General features: G+C 43.9%; 2 protein-coding genes and 2 long non-coding RNA genes across 17 annotated transcripts in view; 2 read left to right on the top strand and 2 right to left on the bottom strand.

The window, feature by feature from the left end:
• The window catches only part of CUL3 (cullin 3), a 55,308-nt gene extending 49,997 nt beyond the window's left edge, over positions 1–5,311 (bottom strand). Inside the window, exon 1 of the mRNA XM_040566922.1 lies at positions 5,132–5,311. Within this exon, the coding sequence (XP_040422856.1) occupies positions 5,132–5,197 (66 nt within the window). The 5' untranslated portion in view covers positions 5,198–5,311. The remainder of the gene's footprint in view (positions 1–5,131) is intronic.
• Positions 5,312–6,810: 1,499 nt separating this feature from the next.
• Positions 6,811–12,686, top strand: LOC121074692. Its single transcript, XR_005822493.1, has 3 exons — positions 6,811–10,091; positions 10,387–10,449; positions 12,495–12,686. It is a non-coding gene; the product is annotated as an uncharacterized LOC121074692 (long non-coding RNA).
• Positions 12,687–19,400: 6,714 nt separating this feature from the next.
• Positions 19,401–25,221, bottom strand: LOC121074693. The gene is made up of 3 exons (XR_005822495.1): positions 24,513–25,221; positions 23,780–23,953; positions 19,401–19,525 (listed from the first exon to the last, which is right to left on the bottom strand). It is a non-coding gene; the product is annotated as an uncharacterized LOC121074693 (long non-coding RNA).
• A 62-nt stretch (positions 25,222–25,283) lies between these two features.
• LOC121074689 (guanylate cyclase soluble subunit beta-2-like) overlaps positions 25,284–26,245 on the top strand; it is a 22,769-nt gene continuing 21,807 nt past the window's right edge. For 12 of the 14 annotated variants that reach the window (XR_005822489.1, XR_005822488.1, XR_005822487.1 and 9 more), the window contains exons 1-2: positions 25,284–25,433; positions 25,878–25,951. Coding sequence is in view for 7 of the 14 variants with exons in the window: in XM_040567085.1 (XP_040423019.1) it covers positions 25,431–25,433; positions 25,878–25,951 (77 nt within the window). In the remaining 7 variants the exon portion in view is untranslated. Of the gene's footprint in view, positions 25,434–25,655; positions 25,721–25,877; positions 25,952–26,245 lie in introns of those variants that run through there. The other 2 variants (XM_040567086.1, XM_040567089.1) reach the window with 2 other exon arrangements.

The raw sequence follows: 26,245 nt of genomic DNA, 5'->3' as shown, positions 1-26,245 counted from the left end.
TCTTAAGAAAATCTGTCCCAATCTATCACAAAATGCTTTCACCACATACAGAGAGATTCAGACACCATAGATCAGTCACGGTGATGAAAATGTAAAAGCTCCTGCACTAAGACTACCTGTCCTACAGATCAAAGCCAAAGGCTTGAGCACACACATTTGAAACTCTGAGAAATGGTGTCGTGTTAGGCATGCACACATCTGTGTGAAACAGAAAAGAGAAGCATTTTCAAAAATTATAACAATAATAATTTTCTGAGGAAAAAAATCTTCTAGCTTTGTTATGTACTATTATCGTAACCTTTCGTGTAGAATACCAGAAAACATTGATCAGTCTTATAGCAGCTCTCAAAGCCCTCTTACCTATGGCTATCTAGCAGGGTAAAAATGGTAATTCCTGTTTAATAACACGCTGCTATACAAAACGACCATGGGAGGGTGAGGTGGTGGAGAAACCTACCAAGCCGCTCAAAAAGCACCGATTGAATCAGCCAGTATAAAATCTTAACAGATTTTAACAGAATGCCAGTGCATTCTGGTTTATACTTTGCTTGATTTTTTCATGTGAATTTCAAACGCAGGCAAGATGCAAAAACAGCAGTTGTCTTTTCATTGCCACTCAGGGACACTTACTCAAACCTCAGACCATGTGGACTGATGACTGCTCAGAACTTAAGACCTGACAAGGAAAGTTCAGAAGCTACCAAGAGAAAAACAAGAAAACTTGAGACTGAACCCCAAGTATCGACAGAACTAAGAATTTCTACTGAGATTAGGTTAGACCACAACTAAAAGAAAATACTTACAGTGTGTTAGATAAAATAAAACCAAGAACCCACAACAATTCAAAGGCTACCTTGGAATTAGTGTTAGCATCTCCTCAAAATACTACAAGTAACACATAGCATTTAATTCAAAAAAAAAAAATCTGTGGAAACTAGAAGACTTTCATAAGATTAAATGTCCAATAAACAGCAAATATTTCTGTAATTGTAGTTTATAGCAAAACAATACCTGTTTTGTTTGAATAAGAAACAGTGTTTTAATTTTCTGGTCTGCTTTACTTCTAAGTTTTAAACCTACTAAAATTTTGGTTAATTTAATTAATTTAATTTAAACATTAGCTTATTACTGCTGTATGCACTATATGGATTAAGAGCCAAGATGCTCTTGCAAATACTTATTTGAGAACCTAAAGCAAGTGAGATTCACAAAGCCAACCACAGAAAGCCATCAAGTTCACTGGGCGGTCCGCTGTGAATTGCAGCACTCAGTGGAGTTACATTATTTTAATCAGAGCTGAAAAAGCCTGCAGTAAACCATCCTCCAATTCTGTCCTTATCCTGTCCTCCATGTCTGCCCATTCGCACTCAGCTATACAGCAGATATGTTCTGAAGGTTAAGCCAAAGCAGAAACACAAATAAATATTGCTTGTATAATCTGAACGTATAGAGATTTAACTGCAGCTCAACATGTTTTCTAGGCTCTATCTGCTATAAGATGCTCAAGCAAGATAAAAAATTTACATCAACTTCTTGAATTGATAGATCTACACATTGCAGGTTGGCAGCATAAATTTAACAGACCTCGTATCGACTTGCATCATAAATTCTCCAAGATTCAAAACAAACCACAGAAGTCAGCACTCCCTGAAGTGGGGACGGGGACCTTTTGCCTATACAAAGCCTTGAACAAGTGGCTGTTAGATCTGAAGGGAAAGGAGCAACGCCAATGAAGATGTGAGCCATAGTACTTCGTATGTAAGAGTTGAAGCCACTGACTTCTTCCTCAGAAAGAGTTCTGAAATCTCAGAAGTAACATCAATTGATAAACTGGGTTGAAAGTGGCCTTTTTGCATAAGACTGGATGAAACGAGAATTTTCTTGGGCACAAGTATTTCAAATAAAATGAATCAGTGAAGCTTATATATACACACTTGAAAGACTCATTCTATCTCAAATGCATGCGTAGGATCTGTCTAAATGCTTTCCAGAATTCATAATGTAACCATATAATAGTGATTCACCAGAATAGATAGTTCTGAGAACTGACAAAATACTATTTTGCAGCCTTGCTCTAGAGAGCGAAGACAGCTCTGCAGGAAATGAAAATGATTAAAAGCACTGAGGAAAAAAACACACATTATGAAGATCAAACCCAATAACCTATATCAGGTCGTGCTGGTTTTCAGAAAGATCTATCCCACCAGTTTTACGGTGACCACTAACATATCAATTTACAGGAGTTAAAAGGAAAATAAAGTTCATTCATTCTAGCTCAATGTTACTTTAATAAAATTTGAAAACTAATTCCCAAATGCTTCCTGAATTCTCATATACTGTTTATTCTTGTAGGAATAAACAAGTATGTGTCTTTTTTTTTTTTTTTTTTAAACTTACTAAAACTCTTCCATCAAAACCCATTTAAGGCTATTATTTTCACTAACTAACAACAAAACTTGCAGGAAACCTAATTTATTATACACTCTAGATCACAGTTGTAGACATCTCTCCAAGAGCTTCAAGTGCACAACTGTCACTCTTTGGTACCACTTTTCACAGGTCAAGTAAATCATGTCAACATTAGATTTGCTGCAAGATTGTTTTGAGAACTCTTAAAGTATTCCTTTAGCCAGCACTAGCGGGTTCACTGAGAGTTAAGCAGCGCGAGACCACCTGAGACCCGAGAGTACTTTAAGCTGGGGAGGGTGTGGAAGACAACCCCTAGCATGTCTCCACAACAGGGGGCCACGAATACATGTTTTGTAGCAGTATCAAATCTGTATTTTTTGCACATACACACACTACCTTTTAGCAAAAACACTACTGTACTCCAAATAATACAAAAAAATCTTACAAACTATATTAACTTACATCGCTGACAATTCCGTGACATTTCATAAACTATGCCACGTAAAACGCATACAGATGGAGTTACCATAATATTGCTGGGCTCCAGGAACCTTACCCGTCCAATCTGGCTATTTCTACTTTAATACAATAGTCAGTAGCTACCTCCGTGCGAGAATCCAGCTAGAACAGGTAGACCTACTGTGGGAAGATGATCAATATGAAGCAAATTGAACAATTTGAAGCAATCCACAAAGTCACCTCTGAAAGCACTCGATTCAGTAGCGAGCAGAAGCACCAAATTTGAGATAAAAGAGCGAAGATCAGTAACTGAAGTACAGATAGTACACGTTCTAAATATAGATTCTATCCTGCACACGGATGTAACCTCATTGACACGAATAATCCCACTGCAGTCGCTGGCACTATTTGCAGAACCAAAGATACACAAACACTTAGGTCTCTGCAAAATCTCTGTTAAGATTTTTACATGAACTAAAGCTATTGCCTTCTGCAATTAGGAAAGATAAAGCCCTCCAGCTCTCTCAGCCAAGCGCATGCTTCTTCTCCATAAACGCTTCATCAACAGGATTGTCAACAGCATGTCTTAGAAGAAATCTATTGAAGGGAACACCTGAAAAACTGCTGTCAACAGACATCATCCAACATTTGAGATCTGCAGGCCTCGATGCCTATACATACTTATTGAATTACTTTAGGGAGAAGATAATTCGGGGGAGATTTTTTTGTCTCAATTTTAGGACTTCAATCTAGACTTGTTTTAAACAGCTGAGAAAAAAGGAAAAACAATGCTAGGAAAAACAATTTCAGAAGAAAAAAATGATGACAGCGCTTGAATTTCTATAAGAGCAGAGCTCTGTATGAGCATTCTTCACCACCAACCTGATTTCACGTGCTCATTTACACAAGTGAAACAAATAAAACACAAACTCAAGTTTATTCCATTGCTAAATTGCCCTTTATTGGCTGAACCACTGCTACATATTCACAGTTGAGATAACTGAATCTGTTTATCAAATTAGAAGAATGCTATTTTTTAGGGGGTGTAGTTCAATATAAAACATACACACAGTTTTTATCATTTTTTTTTCTATACAATTTTCCTACTACTTGTCAGTAACGCCCTGGCCACGCTGAAGTAATTCTTTATTTCTATGACATAAAATTTCCTAAAAAAAACCTGACATTCTTGGAAAAGACTATTTTAAAAAAACTATGTAATTTAGAAATCAAAAACCTTTCATCAGCTAAAATTCACATTTCACAGTTCATTTTTTTATTTTGACTTTTACCACTAAACGCAACCGTCAATGATTAAAAGCAGAGGGAAGAGTAAGAAGAAAGTAGTAAGTCAGATGGCTATAGCTGAACAAGCTGTTGAAAATATAGAGAATTCTCTAATTTCATCAGCGAGATCTCTGATGAAGCAAATTTATTGATATATTCCTTGCCAGCGAACTAGGATAAACAGGTATGTCCAGTTTCTTTATAAAGGCAAGGCACAGTAGCTCTGTACTACTGCCTACTGGGATCAGACATAACATCAAGAAGTTACGCTAAACCTTACAAGCCAGTGACTCAACTAAGTATCTCCCTTTTAACATAGGCACCTATGAACACACACACATGCACGCGCTTCCTGGCGGTCCTTGGGCTGAGCGAAGGTTTTCGATTTCTCTCGCTCCTCCACGCCATTAACAGTAGCGGAGTTGTTATTCTGCTGCGAGCTTTAATTGAAGCAGCTGTCAGAGCACGGCGAGCTTTATGGCGGCATAAATTAATAATCCGGATCGTTCCCCTGTGTAAACCACGGGGACGGCTCTGCGGGACACGCGAGCTACCTGTGCCGAGGTGTTTACAGTCCCAGCCCCTGCCCAAGCGGCGCCCTGCCACCCGCACCTTACAGCCCCCCGACTCCAGCCCCCTCGCGGGGCACGGCACGGGCTCCCCCGGGGCAGCCCCCCCCCGGGCCCCCACTCTCCGGGGTTAGCCCGTGCCGCGGAGGCAGCCCGCTCCTCCCGCCCGGAGGCCCTTCCCCTGAAAACAAAGGAGCCGGCCGCCGGCCCCCCGCCCCGCAGAGCGGCGGGGAGCGCTCCCCTCGCCCCCCCGGCCTCCCCCCGGCCCCTCGGCTCCCGCCGGGGTGCGGGCGGCCCGCTGACAGCCCGGCCCCCCCGGGGCCTGTGCGTGTGCGTGTGTGTGTGTGTGCGGGGGGGGGCGGCGAGGCCCGCGGAGGCCGTGCCCGCGGCCTATGCGCGGTACTCACGGGGAAGGCCCGGATCCGCATCTTGGTGTCCTTCCTGCTGCCCGTCCCCTTGCTCAGGTTCGACATCTTCGGGGCCGGCGGCGGCGGCGGCGCCTCCCCTCTCCGGAGGGGCGCCGGGAGGCGGGGGGGGGGGAGGAGGCCGGGTGCGGGGAGGCCGCTGGCGGCGCCCTGCGCTGCGGGGCTGCGGCGAGGCCGGGAGGGGCCGGGCCGGGCCGGGCCGGGCCGGGGGGCGGCGAGGCGGCGGCGGCGGTGCAGGCCCCGCGCTCCGGTGGCGGCGCTTCCCTCAGCCTCCTCCTCCGCCGCGATGGCGGCCGAGCATCGCGCAGTGCGCAGGGCCGGGAGCCCCCCTCCTTCCCTCCCCCTCCTCCTCCTCCTCCTGCTGCTGCTGCCGCCGGAGCTGCTGCTCTCCCTCCGCCCCTCGCTCCCTCCCCTCCGCCCCGGCAGCAGCGAGGCGCGGATCCGGATCCGGCCGCGGGGGCGGCGGCGGCGGCGGCGGGGCGGGGCGGGGCGGGGGGGCGGCAGGGAGGGAGGGAGGGGCGGGGGGGGGGGGAGCCTCGCAGTTCTCGCGAGAGCGGCGGAAGGCTCGCGAGAGCGCCGCCCAGCTGTCACCGCCGCGGCGGAGGGGACGGAGAGGGGAGGGGGGAGGAGAGGGCGGCGCTGATTGGTGGGAGCGGGGAGGGGGCGGGGCGTGGGGAGGAGGCTGGGCCTCACCCGGATCGGCCTCAAGTGGGGCCTCGGGCCCTGGCGGCCCCTCAGTCCCTCACCGCCCCGGCGGAGCGCGGCGTGCCCCCTTTTTTTTTTGTCTTTTTCCCGTTCTGGGACAGCCAAGACCACGTCTTCTGAAAAGTGTTGGGGTTGGCTTTTGTCGAAAAGGCCCCCAAAACAGAAGTGGGCTGGAAATCGGTGGCGAAACCCAGTTTACGTTTTGAAAACGTTACTTTGCAACAGAGTCGGCCCCGCATTACAGACCCAAAGCTCTTCCCTCGAGCTGTTTAAGGATCTGGCCTGTCTTCTCCCAACAAAGCAGACAGCTGAGAACAATGCCCGTGTGCTTTTCCTGTACCCATTACTGTGGATTGCTGTAGATTAACTTCTCTAATTACTGCCCCTGTGCTTCCTCTCGTCCTGGCCTTACGCATACAGCAGCCCACAGACATCAGCCGCTTCCCTTCTCTCCATCCGAGTTGCTCCTCACGCATGTTTTTATCTCAAAGTCAGAAAAGTGCTGACTCATCCTTACTCGCCGCTCAGTTTGGCACAGTAGGCTGAAAAAAGTCAAATTGCTCTCATACCTCAATTCTCATGTCAAGGAGCTTTATTTTACACCATCAGCTTACCAATACAGCACCCCAGCACACGTGTTGCTAGTGCTAACTTCATTATTAAAAGCTGAAATTGCAGTCTGAGACTTCTTTTTGTGCAGATTTATGATCCAGTGGGGATATCTCCTGTACAGAAATTCACCCGTAGCTCCTCCCTTCACGTCTGAGGTCTGTTCTGTGACTGTCCAAGGTGGAGACAACTACCATTTTTTTTAGTGCAAAATTTCTATTTCCATACATAATGCACAAAAGGTAGTTTTGATGAAAATTAAGGCTTTGAGCTTACACAAAGAACTAATTTAGAGGTTCATTGAGTGCTTATAATATTAATTCTAGGTGGGTCAAAGACAGAAATGAGACAGATGGGTGGAGAAGGGACAGATTAGCATAGGAAGAGGTAGCCACCCGCCTGGAACCAGGTCATCTCAGCTATCTGACATACAGATCTTCCATATCTTCTGTTATTCCTGCGCTGAAGTAACGGTTCGTGTGGAGGAGAATGGTCTTCCTTCTTGGAAGTTCAAGTCTGGGCATTGCAACAACCCTATACTCGTTTTCTGCTAATCACAACCACAGGCAGCTATGAGGTATGAAGGCCCCCCAAACAACTTGTACTGTGTGGAGAAAAAGTCAGCGTTATCCAAAGCAGTCACTTACCATTTTAATTTATTTATTTTTATTTTCCCCTCAACCCTCCGCTTTTAGATATCAGTGATATCACCAAATACAGTAATGGAAGTTCCTCAGGTGCCTGCTAATCCATACAGAATATATTCACCTGAATGAGAAGGATGACCTTTCTCATTGACATGTTTATCTTGAAGGTGGCAACAAATCTTTAATTATTTAAACACTGCTTGTATAATCTGATTTAGCACTTATCTGAGTCATGCAAAGTGCAGCAGGAATTTTAGAAGAAAGCGAAGAGTACATTACATGAGAATCAATCTTAATTTACATCCTCATAATCAGGCCTTTAAAAGCAGAACATGGCCCTTGTTTAACATACAGAAAAGCATTCTCTATACCTTTGGGAATAACATTTCTTTATTTCATGGTGATTTTTTCCTTGTTAAGGCTTGATCGTGCTCCACCAAATCTAGGATGTTTTGGAAGTAAACTTCACTTCTGAGGAATCATCCATACATATTTTCAGGTCTTTCTTGCATACTCCCTTACCCTCACAACCACCGGTGATATTTGACTACTGAAACACACAAGGAGAAAGAAAAATGCGATTTCTATCACAGGAGGAAACAGAATGACCCAATCCTGCTCTGCAGAGCACCTAAACGCCTGACTGCAAACACAGGGGCAAGCGTTTCAGGGCTTGACCTCTCTGTAAGGTCATCCTGCAAAAAAAAAAAAGAAACAAAATAGTTTTTGCATGTTTGTGTGAGAAATACAGTGAGTTCTCTCTCTTTAAAGTCCTGACTAGGGGGTATATGCTTTCTTTTTTTGTACATGCTTGCACACTTTGCATGCGATGGCCGCTTTCAGATTTGCATGAATGTGTGATGCACTAACGGTTGCTATAAGACAGTCCCCTCACTTTCCCATGGTCCTATTTTGGCAGATACAATAAAAGAATCACTCTTTTCATCACAACTTGTACAACCTAAGGAAAAATTTGTATTTTTTTAACACTTCAGAGATATGCACCAGCAAAACCAGCATCAAATGAATGAACCACAGGGTGGTTATGAATAGATCGTATTGAGGATTCTGCCAAAAGTTGTTCTGCCAAAACCAGAACCTTACTCCAAATCACTTGAAAGAACAACAAAGCTCAGGACAACCAGATAAACGTATACTTACAGTGCCTTGTCCTAGTCCCTCCCCTGCAAATCAAAATAATATCTCAGTGGCTGATTTGGTGTACGTGGGAGCTGTGGGGCTTAGCTGGGCTGGTCCCTGACACGCAGCCAGCGGTGTTTGTTCCTGCAGAGCACAAAGCCTGAGGTGTGCAGAATGAAAACAGGCAGCATAAGGTTATTTGCTTGCTCCTCCACAGAAACTCACTGCTTAGAACATTTGGCCGGGCTGTGCTTAAATATAATTCATGTTGCATTTGAATGACACCACAAATAGAGTAAATGCTAAAATATGACAGCCTAAACAGCTCAACAGTTCCAAAATCAAAACAGACTAAAATACTTCCAAATATTCTTGCAAGCAGGAAGGAAAAGAGATGCTGAGGCATTACCTCAGCCCTATTTTATCTATCAGTGACCTGACTCAGACAAAACCTGTGCTGATGTGCCCGTGCTCTCCCCCAGAGCCCTGTGTGCTGCCTGCAGTCCCGCCAGCCAGCCCGGCCCCGGCTCCGGACTGCTTGCACGCCGTGTGCGGGGGCCTGGCAGGAGAGATGCTGAGGTTGCTGTAACAAGCACGTCATGTAGTGGCACATTTTAAAAACAGGTCTAACCAGACAATGCACATAATAACAAAAATTAATGCTGTCCAACCAGCACTGGCTTCCCTTCTAGTACCTGACCCACTTCAAGGTTGCTGGAATAATACATGGAATAATAATGAAGTCCTTAACAGGCTAACTCAAGTCTCAGTTCAAGTGCAAATTCATGGCTGTAATGTGTGCCTTTGACAGGCATTTTGCACAATATGACTGCAAAATACCTTGGCAGACTGATGGCCTGTAATTCCCCAGTACTGCAGCTCTTCCTATGGCAGCAGTTGCTGCAACTACTGCGCAGACTGTTTTGGTTCTTTTTTGTGCCCTACGCCATGGTCTCTGTCAAACAAGGACTACAACAGTGCAGTGTAAGTGCACAAATGCCTGTGTCCTCACTACTGTGCTGCAATCACCCTGAGAAATGACAGGCTCTTGTGTTAGCCCCATTTTCTAGCTGTGACTCCACTGTCTCACTGTCATGTGGAGAGTTTGTACAGGCTTTCAGCAGCATGACATGAGATTTGGTCAGAACAAGTGGTTTGTGCTCACATTACAAAAAAAAATAAAAATAAAAATCCATGCTACAGCAGTTGCAACCAACAGTGAAAGCTGCAGTGGTGTGGTAAGACAAATGGTTCAGGTTCAGAAATTTTTCTTACCGCTTCATTTTATCTGCTCTTAGAGGGGAACAAGCACGTACACAACGCATCAGAAGATGGCCTGAAAGAGACAGATGCTTCAAAACACTCAAGGCAAATTTTCAGAAAAAAAAAGCTTCTGTTACAAACCACAGAAAAAAATATTGTGCACCACCCCACGTGAAAGTTAAGAAGCCATACCAGTAGCACCATGGTGCACTGATGCATCAAAAGGTTGGGGGGTCCTAATCCTGGTGGATAAAGCATCTGGAAAGTGGTTGACAGGGTAATTATATTCCTGAGCAGTCAGGTAAAGCCTGAGTCTAAACAGGGCATGTTTTGTCGGACGAGCTAATGCCACTTGCTTCCAAAGCAGGAGCCCCAGATTTACTGAGGTGCTCACTCGGCAGCACTGCCCGCAGCAGACCCAGCGGGCAGCGAAGCCGCTCGGTGGCACTCGCCGACCGGACTGCGGTGCTGGCAGGGAATACCTGCTCCGGGGGGGCCGACAGATCTTTTTTCTCCTGGGATCCTGTTTCTCAGTACCAACTCAGCTTCTTTGGGAGTCAAAGAAGTCGCTTTGAGAGGTGAGGGAGAAACCTGGTTCAGAGATTGTGCAGTCACGCTCCCAGAGATTACCGTGCTTGTGGCTGTCACTGACTTTCATGCCTCAGCTGCTTTCAGGCTTCCTGTTAGTTAGGTGACAGAGACTCGGTCAGCTCGCATTCTTAAAATGCCGGTGCATTTGTGGCCATTTCACATTCAGGCACAAACTCTAGTTTCCCACGTGGAAATTTCCTCGTCTTAAATATGTGCATTGTTTGTAAAGTTACTCCTGCACAGGAGAAGTCTCTACTCAGATGCTGTTTGCATACTTTCCAGGTCCTTCACACTGCCATGGAAAGCCTCGGGGAGCAACGTGATGGATCTTCAGTCTGGGCTCAGGTATGTACTGGAGAAGCAGCTGGGCCTGTTTAAGATGTGACAGACATCCAGATGTTTGCCATCGCTCCACAGCAGCTGTCCAGTCAGCCCTACTGCACCGAGAAGGCTGTATAAAAAATTCCAAGTGCAAATCCCAGCACAAGGTCAGGTGGATGAACTCACATCAGTTCTGCCAGCACTCGCTGACCTTGCTGCCTTTGCCCTGAAAGACACGAGGAGTGTCCAGATGACTTATTTGGACATCTGAGCTGTACGAGGAAGACAGTAATTTCCAGTTTATGGATGGGAATGGACGTCTGTGATTGCCACAGAGCCATTTCTACAATTGCCACGTGACTGTAGCCACAGAAAACACTCATTGTTTTTGAGGCTGCTAGTAAACATCCTCTTCCAGACCTGGCTCTGCAGCCTAAGGATGGAATGGTCACTCCCACAAATCAGGCCTCTTCCTGTAGCTCCACAGGTCAGAATCATGCTACTGTTTCCCAGATCTACCCTGGACAAAGCGTGCTGCGTGGCACAAGCCCACCTTTGTCAGCTGTTTGAACTAACCTAAATGACCTTGCCTGAAGCCAAGTAGCGTGCATTTATTCCCCAGACACACGCACCTTTTTGGCCAAGCTGTGCAGGTGGCAGAACTGGAGGCTGAAGGAGGAAGGCTTTCAACAGCCAAAGGGGCTTGTGATCTGGGTGCTGGGACATGGCCACAAACTCCTTAAGCCGGCTGCCCAGTACAACTGCCTGTTTTTTTAGTTCTGCATAAAAAATGTGAAACATTCATGAAAATCACAACTGTTCTTCAGCCTTTACACAGCTTTCAACAGACACCATTCTTTAACTAGAAGATTATTGCTATCAGCTTTACTACATTGTTATCTAAGGGCCAACAAACAATACTCATATCTAGCACCAGGCAAGCACACACAAAACGAAATACAGACAGTCTCTTTCAAAAAAGCTTGTAAATGACATAGATAAGGCAGGTTATGGGGAAGGTGTGGCAGGAAGGAAGGTGTGATTTCAGGACTGGGATTGTGGTTCTTGGACTTTAGGTCTGAAAGGAGCCCTAAAGTACATGAGCAAAAAATCACGTATTAGACACCTTGAACTTGCACAGCTCTCTTGTGAAGTGAGCCCAGTGGGTTTGATAAATCAGGCCTGCGTGATCTGAGCCTGGCTCTCTGAATAGCTGTGCCATGGATGCAATGTAAGGATAAGCTTTTGATGCCAGTAAGTTATTGGTTTTACCTTCAGGAAATACCTAAATAAATACTGTCCTGGTGAGAGGACACGGCATGCTAATGCCTGGTAACAGACCCACTCAGAGGTAGTAGCTACAGTTTCTCAAGACGTTAGAAGATAAAGCACAGAGAAAACAACACAAGATCATAACGGGTGAAGAGCTGCACACGACTAGAATGCAAATCTGTGTCTATGCAAGACCTTGTTACCAGGATGGGCGTATCAGATGTATGGCAAAATGTTCCTAATATATGTAGTGCATATTAACTGAGGTTCATTGTTACTAATGTACTTTATCCAGGCCTGCTGTGCTGATAAAAGAAAATATTTGAACAACAGTAACAGGTTTTGCAGGTGATACTCAGGTTGGCAATCACATTGCATAGTGCTTCTTTCTGACCTAAATTCTTTCTAGGGATTGAAATGTGCTGTGGCCAGATCTCAAAGCATATTTGGCTCCAGCTGCCTGGCTGGGGGATGTTTTATTCATGTAGTTATTAAAATCACTAATTCAATTTAAAATGCCGTTAGAGAGTCTGCAGATTCAGCCTATATAGCATAAGCCAAGAAATATTCTTCAGATGAGCTATGCAAGTTGTGCCTAGCACTCCCCAAAATCATTTTTATTGCACATATCGATGATACTCCTTAATTTGACAAACATCAAGTTTGATACCATGGTAAAGAAAATATGCATCTGTAAAATGCTTCTGGTTCAGTATGGACAGGGGATACTAGTAGTAAATTTAATACAATTTAAGACGGTAAGAATGATTTCTTTAATATAATTATCTCCTTTGCAGTTCAATATGATCCTGCCATGCCTATCTGGGAGTGGAGGAATAAAAAATCCTGCAAATTGCTTACCTTTAATCTTCTCCTATTTTTTTGATTCTTCTAATTGAAGAGTTATAACAACTACAGGAAGGTGCGTGCTCTCTTCAGAGACCTTTGTCAACCAGTAATACAGATTCAGTTATATGATTCATTACTTTCTGCTGGTTTTAGGACTTTAATATATATATATATATATATATATAAAGTGAAAGTTGTGAAACAGTCATAATAAATTGGCATTTTCAAAATGACACAATTTCCGTTTTTAATCAACATTACTTAATATTTCCATCAATTTCACTTCAGAGGCTATCATAAGGGGTATTTCTGACAGCTGCAATGTGCAGGACAATTGTGCACACTGACACATATTAGGAATAATTCTCATTCATTTGCCTGTGACAAAACACGTTTGTCGTTAAGGCTCCAGCCTGTGCTCCCTGAGTCACTGAGCGCATATCTCCACAGGGGTCAGGAGATGCAGGCACAGGGACAGTCCCTGCCGGGACCAGTACCCAGATGGCACCGTGGATGCCAGAAGCTGGGCTTTCCCCATACACTTGCCCGGGTTTGCACTGACCTTCACTAAAGACATCCAAGAATTCTCTTCCTCAGATTTCCGCCACCCCCCCCCCTTTTTTTTTTTTTAAATCAAGTAGGCATCTTAGCAGAAGAGGAATTTAACAAATGTGTGCATAAATGGAAAACACATGGGATGAATGTTAACTGCAAACTTTGCCTCTAGTACCAGATTGTTCAGGAAAATAACAGCAAGAAAATTCTAAGATGTTCCCAAGGCTCTTTAGAAACAATAGAAGTAATGCACCTTCTATTGTAGCCATTTTGCTGTTGAAATGCTATCACAGTTTAGCAACTCCTAGACATCAGACAACAGCTCAGCAAACCCTGCTTGGTTTGCAAATTTCTTAAAACCAGGAGTGCCAAAGATTTTTTTTTTCCTGCCAAATTAGGCTATGTCAGCCAAATGGAAAGGTGTAAATCCTTTCCTCTTGTGCACTCAGTTCCCGTAGCAGTTCTCAGGACCTGACAGAGATTGAAATTGCCTGCTATTAGCAACGAGAAAAAGTATGAGGCAGAATGCCAACTTCTAAATTAAACAAACGAAAATCCTTTTCTAGTTAGCTTTAAAGACAAGTATATTTCTTTAACACCTAGTGCTCAATACACAGTCAAGTTTAAGTGAGTGGCTGGAAAAGTACCAAAGACATATATACTTACATGACTAAAAGAAAGACTGCATTTTTGAACACATCCCAAGGATCTACGAAGACATCTCTCTCTCCATCTCTGGGCCAGCTGGACTGCTAGGAGTTGAGAAGATTTTTGATCAGAGTGGAAAGTCTTAAAGATCATTTCACAAGCCCCATCAATCAGCCCAATGGCACCGTTGCCTTTCAAGACACATATCTAAAGAATTTTGTAATTAGTTAAAAGGCTGGTTCATTTTATCATAGATTTTCACTCAGGGAGAGTGGCTTTTTTTTTTTTTTAATTATTATTTTGTATTATTTTTGGATTTGCTTTCACATTTCAGAACTCCTCTGACTTCAGGGAATTATTCCAGTGAACAACCAGAAATCCAAAAAAGCCCTTACTCAAATGCATCCTTTCAATAACACATCCCAAACACTTCCTCACTGTGGATAAGAAAATGACACATAAATAAGTTCATTTCCAAAAGAGGGAGAAAAGATTAAAAAATACTTGTTTACTGAAGTTTTGCATAACATATATGTGGTGCACTATACACAGGGACTGTGTTACCATGTACGCTCAGGTCCCAGTAAATACAATACTGGACTTATTAAAGAGTGACATATGGTGTTTACTGACAAGAAAACACATATATGCCTATGAGAAGTATTATGATATTCTGAGCTGCTTAATAGTATTTGTAGGAAGGCGCCTAGAAAGAAGAATCAAAGTCCAGCTCTTCATACCTTCTGTCAAACTCCTAAAACCTTACTAGAAAGCCAGTATGTTCTGAAGAGGGATAAATAGCTGAAATTAAATGAGATAGTGAAATAGATGCAATTCTTTCCATAGGGAACATTAAGTCTTCCAGGCTTCTGTGAGCCTCCTACTAAACCTTATGGGGTGGTACATAAGCCTACACGAGAAAATGATGTGTTTCCAAGTTTGGAAGGACATGCTGATTCACTCCCTAGATCTTCATATTTGGGTGGCTTTATTACTTCAGCATTCAGGCCTGTTCTAGCTGTAACACTGGATGCCTCCGTGCACTGGCGTGCTGGATGCCTCTGATTTCCCCTCCCCTGGCATGATGTTTATGCACTGCTCTCCCATTCCAAAAGGTTGCTTAAACCTTGCAGTGTATTTGCTCTTGTAGGTACCTGTTTCCTATTACAAAGCTGGGGAACTTGCCTCCTTTCCTCTGGTAGAAGGGCTGCTGAAAAACCAAATATTACTACAGGGCTCTACATGCAGAGGACACAGGTTAACAACGGGGAAAAAAATGAAGCACAAACACCATCCTATGAATCCATGCCCACAGCTTGTTCAGAAAATGCCTCAAATGTTCTTCAAAACTCTGAACAGCAGCTTGCTAAGAATATACCCATCTAGCTCTAAGATATATACAGCAAATATTGGTGGTAAGATTCTACTAAGATGGAAGCTCCTGGTCCTGTCTTAGAAAGGTTGATGGAAGCAGTAAAAAAATGTTATTTACCACCAAGACATCCAAGCTTTTCTAGTCGTATCTCAGTAGAGCCTAAACCATTAAAACTCTCTCTTCATGTCCTCTATTTTTCCTTTCTTTCCTAGATATTTGTCACCAAAAAAAGAAAATCTAAGTCAACCTTCCCTGCCCAGAAGTCTAAACCATACTAACCAATCCTTTATGTACATCTGCCAAGCTCTTTACATGTGTGTCAGCATTAGCTTATGAAATTATTTTTAGGATTTTCCCTTCTGATCAAAACTCTTTGCACCAACTTCTGTGCACCAACTTCCTCCTGCGCGCAGCTGCTTCAGACATCGAGGTCTTTGAAACTGTCACGGTGCTGAACAGAAACCCAAGCAGGCAGAGTGCTGTCACTGTTGTACAGTTGTTAATTGCACCAGATGCCTTTCTTAAAAAATAAACATATATATATATATTCATATATATATACACACACAGACATACATGCATATATATTTATTCATTCTCAGTAGTTTTAGTTTGCTTAACAACAATACATATTTCAAGACCCGCCTCATCATTTATAATAACATACATTACCAACATGTATTTGTGGAGGCCTTTTAAACTTGAAACTTAAACATTTAATTAAACTTAATGTGCTTTTCAGGCCTACTGGCACATGGCATCCGTGGGAGCCCAGCTGCTGCACGTGGCGAGCCGGGGCCAGGCTGGCTGGCAGAGGCCATGGTCAGCAGCCTCAGCCCAGGTCTTATTTACACAACCATAAGGAAAAAAAAAAGATTACTGGTTTAACTTGACATTAATTTAACCATTAAAGCAGGATTTTCCTCACAGTGTTTTCTCCTTGGTATTACTTGATAGGTGAAATGTGGAGGATTTTGCTCTGCGTTTTAATAAAGACTTGTGGTAATGTCAGAAATTGTCATTCAGGGATTTCTCAGGGCCACAGGAATGACTTAGCTTAAAGGATTGTGCGTCCAAACACATAGATTACCCAATAAAATCTATTATTTTTCTGGTGCTCAACAGTGCTAGTTCTATGAATCAAGAGCTCTGTTGGGTAATCCAGCATCTTAATTATAATTTGGTGACAAGTATGGATTTGAAAGATTCTTCAGGGTTACTTTTCTGATGCTGAATAGATGTTCAAACAGTTCTACCTCATTTTCCCCTTGTTAAAGCATTGTGCAAGGAAGTGTTTGCAATGCACAAGAAGACGTTGTGGTCATAAGAACAATCCTGAATGAGGGACGGCTTGTTCAGATAGTTACGTGACAAACAGCCCTTGTCAGAGCAGCACAAAGTCAGGGCACCCTGCACCATGGCAGCAGCCTGCTGCTCGTGGCCAGGCGCTGTTTTGGCATCAGAATATTACATAATTCTCTCCCCCTACCCTCAAAGCACAGGAATCAAGCCATATATATAAGCCATATAGCATATAGCTGAGGATGTGAGGCTATATTAGAAAAGCAGCCTCAAACCTAATTAACAATTCTCTTGCCTTAGATTTGAAAGCAGGCAATGGTACCTTCTCTTCATAACTGTACCTAAAGGTGAGGTGAGAGAAGATGTAGTGCCTATAGCACCAGAAGTCCCAACAAGTTCCGTGCCTAGAACTACATTACAGCTTTTGGTAACTGGATGCTGCCACAGGACAAAACAGGGAATGAAACTGTTGGCTTACGGGCAGCAAAAGGAAATCTGCTAAGCAAAGAAAGCCAATGCAACTTGGAGACTGTCGTCTTAATGGCCAATCCTTTGAAAGAGTTGTTGTTAGATTGGGGTTGACTTTAGTTGTGGTATTCCTTCCTGCGTGTTGCTTTCAGCTGTAGTTAAGATTATAATAACTAGACTATACATGTCACTGGACAGCAAGATTACTATTGTTTTTCATGTATTACACCATCAGACAAGCTGTTGGGACAGAGCAGCTGGACAAGTTGGAGCTAGCCTCCTCTCAATTAGCTGCTTAATGATTCTGTTTCTCAGTAATAAACTTACATCTCTCCAGCTTTACATCTGCACTAGTTTACTTCAGCTAACAAAACAAGGTCCAGAGTACAGATCTGTTGACCAGGAGCTCTGGAGCTATATGCTGAATCATCTCCCCTACAACCACATTGCATGTTGCACTGCTTTTCTGTTTTCCCTTAGGAAAATATGGACAACACCATCCACCTGCATTACAAGTATCCCTTATAAAAGGCTTTGAAAGAGGTGGTACAGCTCTGTCTACTAACTGATGATTATTTTGTACAGAGCATAGGCCCATCAGGCAGAAATAAATTAACATTTTAAGCTAATTAACAATCTAGTTTTAATCTATTTCTCACAGATGCTGCTGATGGTTAATCACTGGTAAAAGACTGAGAAGAGCCCTGATCCTTAGGGCTCCTCACCAGCGTGGCCACGTTTTCTAGCCACTTGCACATAACACCCACTGTGTGGCACAGATTTTCCTAGTCAAGGTTCATTTGGAGCTGTTTGTTTGCATTGCTGTGCTCCATAAATACCAGGCGTCCCCTTTCCCAGCAGGCTATTCTGTCAGAGTAGGGAAAAGAAGGGAAAAAAGAACGGGGGAAACTCACCAAGCAGCAACAAAGGAGCAGGCAAAGCCACGGCACTCTCCTTTAGGGGCTTCAGGCACTGCAGTGCGTGCTGCAGAGAGGAGAAATTACTCAGACAGACATATCCTGCATGCGCTGAAACAGTTACATGCACACAAATTGCAGTGTGTTTGCTGTCCACACAAACAAATTACAGTGCATTTGCTGTCATCTCTATATTATTCCATGTAGCCAAAGTTAGCACTGCTCCTCTGAGCTGTAATTTGTATTACAGTACAGCTCCTCTTTTACACATGCATAGCTACCTCATCCCACTTCACTAATTCCACAGCCGTCTCACCCCAGCTCTTGCTCCCCCCTCCATGAAAGACCATGACTGGGATTTCCCTTGCTCTCAGCAGTAAATGTAGCAGTCCTGGTCAGGAGTGAGAAGCAAAACTGGATGGCACACCACAGTAAGGGGGCAGCTGCACTTGCAAATTATTTTTTTAAAGGCCAAAGACCTTCCCAGATTTGGGCAGATTTCCACTACATCCATCACAAGGACAATGCCAGTTTCCAAGCATACAACAAATCTGCAGTGAAACATGGGAGATGCACACTAACTGGTTGGTTCTGATTCTGGAGCTAAGCATAGGCTATTTATCTCACTTCTTGGACAGCTTTCAGTGTCTTTGTCAAGTTCTTTGTTGCTAAAACTAAGCTGCTTCATCCAGCTGGGGCAGGACTAGTTCAAGTGTACTACAGAGTGGTGCAGATAAAAGTTCTTACTCTAAACAAAAATAGCCTTTCAACAAAATCATTCATCTTAAAATAAAAGAGAGACGTTATTCCCCAGCCTCATTCAAAGAGTGACTGTATAGAACCGTTTTTGCTGAAATCAATATGGTCCAAGTCAGGTTGCAAAACATTAGGTTTGGCAAATCTAATTATCAAAGGAAAAAGCAGTTGTAAGGGGTATTGCTGGAAATCTCAAATATATATAGCTCCACATTTAGTATTAAAAATCTCTAAGTCACAGTTGTACGTCTACATCCAAAACAGTGCAAAACCAAGCACAAATCCCAAATCAGAGCAAAGACTGGTATTGTTCCCAAATTAACTCATAAAAGCTATTGGGCAGACACAGTACATCCTACACAGAACAAAATGGTACAGTGCATTTTCAGTAGGTAGTCTGGACTATTAAGATTACTCTTTCTTTTTTTTTAACCATTGCTAGTTTGCAAAAGGTACCTTCTGTTACTGAGGATTGGTGTAATCAGCCACAACAGAAATCAGGCCAACAATTTAAACTTTGTGGTGAATCTTTTCAAACATCTAATTACAGTTATTTTGGTTATATTTATTCTGATTTGGTCCTGTAAGGCAGGACCTTCCTGCATTACAATACAAATTCACTGTATAGAGATAGACAAGGAAGACTGACAACACAACTTTGGAATGCACATGAGAAGGATGGTTTCTCTCGTTTCTTGGTGGAGTAGAGTTTAGTGCTTCTCTGCTCTGCACATCATTTCAACAGACTGCGCCTTTCAAGTTTGCTCATGGCTGATTGGCTGCAGGGGGTATTTCCAGGGTGAAAGGAAAATCATGGAGATGTTTGGATAATCCTCCACTGGGATCCGCCAGTGTAACGGCCACTCCCCATCGCGGAGCACAGCTGCACTCATCCCTACCCAGCCCTCCAAGGACAGCTGGCTGGCGAGTCAGGTGCCAGTTAGATCATCACCAACACCTACAGTTTCGAAAGGGAGAGATCAAAAAGGAGATTGCAGTTGTAGGCGGAGACAGAAAGCATGAGGCTGTTACAGTGCCTCTTTCCACTTGCTATCAGCTAGTCTGTATCTGGGTTTTTTATCCTACCAACTCACCCTACTGCAGACAGGTGGGTCACTTTAACTCTCCAAGCAAGTCCTTACCCCTCGTACAGTCCATTACAACAAATAAAGGTGTTCTAAGGACCAACCAGCACCTATCACCTTCCCATCCCTTTACAGGATGAACACAAGTCTTCAACCCACTGTGCGTTTAAAGACACACCAGCACGCACCGGACAAGGAGAGAAGCACCTTATTCTTTCAGTCTTCCCTTTCCCGTAGCATTTCTTTCCACTTCACGAGAAGCTAAAATTCTTCCTTAGAATTTACTTTCTTTTACCTTGTTAGCCATCCCTGCTTGAATATTTAAAAACTCCTGGTTAATCACCCTTCTACTTAATAAACATACAGAGCTGCCTTAGAGCCCTTTTACCCGCCTCTCTCTGCCCTTGGGACGTCTCTCCTATTGTCACAGATTTCCACCTGGATTTTTCAGGAGAGTTTACCACTCCCCATTTACCTCTCCCTAGTTACTTGCAAACTTGCCTTGCTTATGCAAGGGAAACTTTTGTATACCTTCCCATTTTCCCAAAGTGCATCACTATCAAAGCTCAGGTACTGTTTTTCTTGGGGATCCTGGGAGCTGTAGTCCTCTGAAAACCAAGCCTGTGCTGGGCTTGTGCCCCCCCAAGGCTGTAAAGGTTTGCGGCTATCTGTAAAAAGAGACAGCAATCTGCACCTTTTCACAGAATTGAAGTATTTTCCAAGTATTTTTCAGTCAAAGATACGGCACAAGAATCACTTACAGTTCAGGTCCAAACCCAGAAAATCTAAGCAAACATATTTGTTATTAATGGTATGATAAACCTAGGTACGTTATACAATAATTCCTATTACAAATATTACCAGGAGGAGAACAAACAGGAATGAAGCTGAAAGTTACATTTAAAGTACCACGAAAGTATCTGTGGAAGGTGGCTCAGAGGGAAAGGGTAGTCAAGAAGAAAGCTCACTAGATGAAAGAGGTTTTCGATTCAAACAAGGCCAGATGTGATGGAGGCTGAGAGAGAACTCAGAAAAGAGGAAAGAAAAACCATCAGTTTATTGAGTAAGATTTGCAGATTAACAGTTATAGGTGCAACTAAGACCGATGCCACAGGAAACCTGAGTCCACCTCTTCAGAACAAAACCCACAGGCGTCTAACATGCCACGATGGAGGATAGATGGATTATCATTTCCAAAAGTAAAGCAGGAGTTTCTAACAATATTAAGTTCATATAGAACTAGTGCCAGCATTTACCTGATATTGTTTATTTAACATTGCTGGGGACATGTTGCAGAATTGCTTTGAGTTCTTGAACTGTGCCCCTGGAGGTTCTTTTTATTTACATAGCAGATTACAGGTGACATGAACAGTACCCAAATGCCTTCTTTTTCAAGCTCCGGGAAGGACAGCTGATGGGAGGGAAGAGAAGTATACCACAGGCTCCACAGATACAACCTTGCCCAACAGCACAGCCTGTGCCAGCCAGTATTAAACTATTTCTTCTCTTGACCTGAGCACCTTTAAGTTTGTAGCTACTTTTCCAAAAGAGCAAGACCCCAGAAAGCAATCGACCAGCTTCATATGCTAATATGTTCAAGCTGCATGGCTTTGAGTACAATACAGATGTAATACCACAGCACCAAAGATTGATGAGCCTTGGCTTTTACCCATGTTTTTGCATTATTCTCTACTGCATTCTTCTAGTCTCCTGGATAACTGTGCTGCCCATGAGCTACAGCAGAAATGAGCCTGGCCCATGCAGTGAAGACAAATGATTCTTTGTAGCTTGTTGCAGTGATGTTAAAGCTGGAACAAATTTCATTAACTAGCAATCAGAGGCCAAAATACCAGTAATGAGCTATTTTCTATCTAGAAAACAAAGATATTGGATACCCACTGCTGAATGTAAGTAGTGATAAAAGAGACAAGCTAAAGAAAATGCCCAGAGGAACACGGACAAAGACTTTCTATTTAAAGTTTCATGCAGCAAATGTAAACACAGGGTCCATTTCTCCTTTGCATTACACATATTTTCACTGATGCAGCCCTGATTTCCCCAGGCTCAGAAAAGAATAATGCCCAGGAAGGGAAATGCCAGGGGAGTGCAGAGCAATTCACACACAGGAAGAGATTAACTACATGGGCAGCATACATGGAAAGAAGAGGGAAAGGGAACGATGCCAAAGGCTATCCAGCTCTGTGAACAAATCATTCATTTCTTAAATCCCCTCCCCTCCAGTGTGGTAAAGGGCACTTGTGAATAGATTTTGGACCCAAGCCAATAACTTTTCCTGACAGTTTTGCAAAGATGATTTGAATACTATTGACACAGTCTTCTATCTCCAGCTCAGCTTAACTGTTAACCAGAGGAGCTGGGTTTTTGAAAGCCTTCTTGAGAGCAAAGCCTGCAGGAGTGTGATTTCTCTGAAACTGAGTTAGTCCACATTGATAACATTTAAATTTTGGCCAGATTCTTTAATAAGAATTCAGATATAACGTTGGGGTTCTTAAATATATCTTGCAAAAACTGGAGCCATCCAAACTATGCAGGGCAGCACATCTTCTGTGTTTATTTTTATTCAAAATCTAAACTCTGCTTCAGCTGTCTTCATGCTTTAGTAGCATGAAGTACTAGAAGCCTACCAACACATAAAATTTCCCTTTTGGTTTCCTTTGGTCAAAGGACAGATCCTTTTTCTCTTCAAGTCACCGGTAAGTCACTGCAGGCTAATTCAAGACAAACATGAGCACGTGATATCTGAACAACGGATGTGAGGCTATGTTTAAAGCAAGCGTACTAATAAGGACTGTGTACTGGGGGTCTTCAGTAGGAGAGATTGCTGGCAACAAATTGGAGAAAGTATTCTGTTACGGCAGTGGTATTTTGGGCTTCAGACTGAAATGTTTAGAATGTGATCTGCTCAGACAGTTACGGGAGCAGTCCCTACACCACAGCAACTAGCATATGGCTCTTCACTGTTGCTAATAATTGCACAACAGAAAGAAAAAGTAGCAAAAAGGAGGATGCCCTTGCATGCACAGACTGAGAAAGTCTGTGACTACATTCTTCAAGGCCGTAACCAGAAGTTATAAATAGCTTTATTGCTGACTTTCACTTCTCATCTAATTGAAGAAAAAAAGTGTATCCAGTTCTTGCAGACAGCTCATTTATTTTGCTGAACTACCTGAGCTCAAGGATGTTGTTTATTACTAGCTGGGTACAAGCACAACAAAAGGCCAGGGAAAATTGGCTCTAGGTATAATTGTTTTTGTCAGGTACAGATGAATATCTTTTTTGGTAAGGCCACAGCACCACCCTTCTGAATTAATGGACCTTTTGACATAAAGGCAGAAGAAACTTAAGACACAAGTGCTCAAAAACTGCAAGGAAGGCTTCAGAACTTCACAGGGGTTGCAGAACAGTACTTAGGCCACTGTTTAGCTTCCAGACTCGTGACATTAGCCACTCATAAGGGGCAGATACGCTCGATCAGTACTTGACCTAGTCTCCAGCCCAACATCAGCACTGGGCACTGAGCTGCTTACAGGAAGATGGAAAAGCTCTGCACAGATGAAGACCACTGAGGACTTTCCAAACATACTTCAAATGAAGGCATCATGTGCCCTCACAGAAAGGGTTATAGTCTCATAGGATAGAAACCAGGAAAATAACAGTGCCCAGTTTTGCCTGAACTTATCCCCATCCACCCTAATTGTTCGGGGAAGCAAGAAATCCTCTGAAACTAAAGAAGTCTTGTCTAAACTCTCTTTTACATACCCTTTACTGGCCATAGCAGGTGGCATTTTGCTCCAGTGCTAGACCACTGCAATGGGTCAGCAAGTGTCGGTACACACTGAGAGACCTGAATACACTGCACCAGGAGAGATTATGTTCCTGGACCACACAAACAGATTGAGAGAGGGAGTACTGTTGTCTTCATTTGACACAGAGTGGGCTGAGATACAGAAACATGTAGGGTGTTCTGTCTCCGATTAGACTGGTCGTTATACACAGAAATAGCTGCTGCTCTCCAAAACTTTGTGAATTGTAGTACTGCTTACATTGAGCCAAAAGAATAACAATAAAAAAAAAATCACACCAGAAGGATATTAAAAGACTTCTACCTCATTACGTTCTGTTCTCTTACTTGGAAGTCTTCTGTTGTCCAACTAGAGATGGCAAAGGTGACTGGGACACATTGTGGTCCATGGACTGCAAAGGGCCACCAGTGACCTGCTTGCAAACAATCCTGACTTGAATAGTCTTTATCCAATTTTCTCTCATCATGCCAAAAAGACCTGAAAAAATAGCAGAATCAATTCATTAGCCAGCAGAAGGGCTAAAGCAATGACCACAAATTCAATTCCAATATGAATTATCTTGTACAATATAGAGTTAGTATACAGGCATTAATCTGAGTTTTGGATAGCTTACCCAAATTACATCTCCAAATGTTTTTGATAGTTACTTAACTTTGTTACTAAAAATCTTCAGATTGCTTATTTAGGTGTTATACATACCATAAGAAAAAGATACTAAAGTACTTATTTAATTTGCAAACCTCTCTAGCGATTCAAGTTTTATAAAGCTAAAATTAGTATTATTTAATGTATTTTGAAAGCAATACACAAAAATATACAGTTCTTACAGAATGTGGCATCTAATCCTCTTCTATTTTCTTCAGCTTTATCTCCCTGATTTGTCATTATAGTGTCACATTATTTGCATTCATATCGACAGCAAGTTTACGTGGGTAAAACTTGGGTGGAAAAAAATAATGGGTAATCACAGAGTAAGTTACAGTTGTAGTGATTGCAATGACAGAGGTGTGCTTGTACTGGGGTTATTTTTAGTTACCTTGTAGGCTGTGACTGAGCAGCCAGCCTGATGTGCTCGTCTGTAAGGTAACTAAGGTGAGGAAGGACGCCTTCGCTTCTGCGGGGACAAGCAGTATGCCGGCACCACAAACAGCTCCTGGACCACTGAGGAGGTAGGGGGGATCCACACTACCTGCTGCTGGGCTCTCTGCGAGGGTTTCTGACCCTGAGGGTGGCGGGCAGCCCTTCTGGACTTGTTTTCTTATGCTGTCCCTTTCAGCAGATGGATGTAATGTGCAAGAAAACATACAAACAAACAAACAAAAAACCAAAAACCCTCTTTCTCCTTCTCTCAGGCCCAGGAGAAACATACAGGGACTTAGGCTGAGCTCCACAAAAGCCAAGTGGGCACAACCAGCTGCACCCAACACTGGGCAAGGACGGGATGTGCTACAGAGGATGCCACAGCACGGGCAGCCAACAGACATTTCAGCTGCCACACTGGTGAGCGTCAGCTCTCACAGGTACACATTTATATAAAAATTTGGTATCACCCAGGAAAGACAGAGACCAGCAAAGACATTTGCATCCCACGGACACCCCTAGGACATCCCAGCAGGCCTCCAGCCTGGGGCGTGCATGGGGTGCAGAGCTTTGGTCATTTCTCCCAGCAAACGCCCGGTGTGGGGACCAGTGGGGCCCCCCAGAGCCCGTGGGACTGAAGGGAGGGCAGGGCACGGGCTGTGCTTGTCACACAAAACCATCGCCCCGGCTCGGCGCTGGGGCACCCGGCCGCCTCCCCCCGGGCGGGCCGGGGGCGTGCGGGGAGGCGGCCCCCGGGCGGCGGCTGAGGGAAGGAGGCAGGGAAGGGAGGGAAGGAGGCAGGGAAGGAGGCCGGGAGGGAGGCGGCCGGGAGGCCGGCAGGCGACGGGCTCCGTCTCTGGAGGTTGGCGGCAGGATGGTGAGTGGCCCCGGGGGCTGCGAGGGGGCCGGGGCGGGCGGCGCGGTGCGGGGGGCACCTCGGGGCGGGCAGCTCGCACCCTGTGTTTTGTACCCCCCAGCGCCTGGTTCGTCAGCCCTAACCCCAAAATGACAGCCAGGGCAGAGCCTCCGGGTCCTGCAGCCGCCGCCGGGAGCTGCTGGGGCTGCGGCACGGACCCACAGAGCCCGGGCAGGGCGGTGCTGGGCCCTCGGCTGCAGAACGGCACGGGACTGCTCGCCCTGCTTTGTAAAAGGATGGGGTAAAGGGTATGATCCCTGCTGGGAGGCGTAAGGGCTGTCAAACGTTATCACTTCTGCGGTATAAAACCAGCAGTGGGGTCTTAAATGCAATAGGAGGGCATGTTTGGGCTGCAGTTTGAAAATCGGTGTAATCTGTTCCATCTTCATGTGTTTGCTTTTGCAGTATGGATTTATAAACACATGCCTGAAGTCTTTGGTGGTTGAAAAGTATGGTGAAGAAGTATGGGAAAAATTAAGGTAACGCATTTGCAATACATTTAATATATTTAAAGAAAATGTTCATGAACTTAGCAGCAGCAGATTATAATTTCTTGGCAGCTGATGTTTATCTCAGTTAATTTTTAGAAGTACCTAGCAGGGCAAAAGCAAGAGTTTCTTTCTTTGTAACAGGTCGTCAGCTGGTATTAATTTGTTATACCACATAATTAAGGATGATGTTTTGTCTTATGGGCAATTGTGCAACAGAGTCACTGTCTCACTGTGACAATATCAAAAAGTAATTACCCTGAAAAGGTATCATTTTTGTTACTA

The sequence above is a fragment of the Cygnus olor genome, chromosome 9, assembly GCF_009769625.2.
Source record: "Cygnus olor isolate bCygOlo1 chromosome 9, bCygOlo1.pri.v2, whole genome shotgun sequence".
NCBI classification, from domain to species: domain Eukaryota; kingdom Metazoa; phylum Chordata; class Aves; order Anseriformes; family Anatidae; genus Cygnus; species Cygnus olor.
Note: the sequence above shows the minus strand (reverse complement) of the source record. Positions and strands in the feature narration are given on the sequence as shown.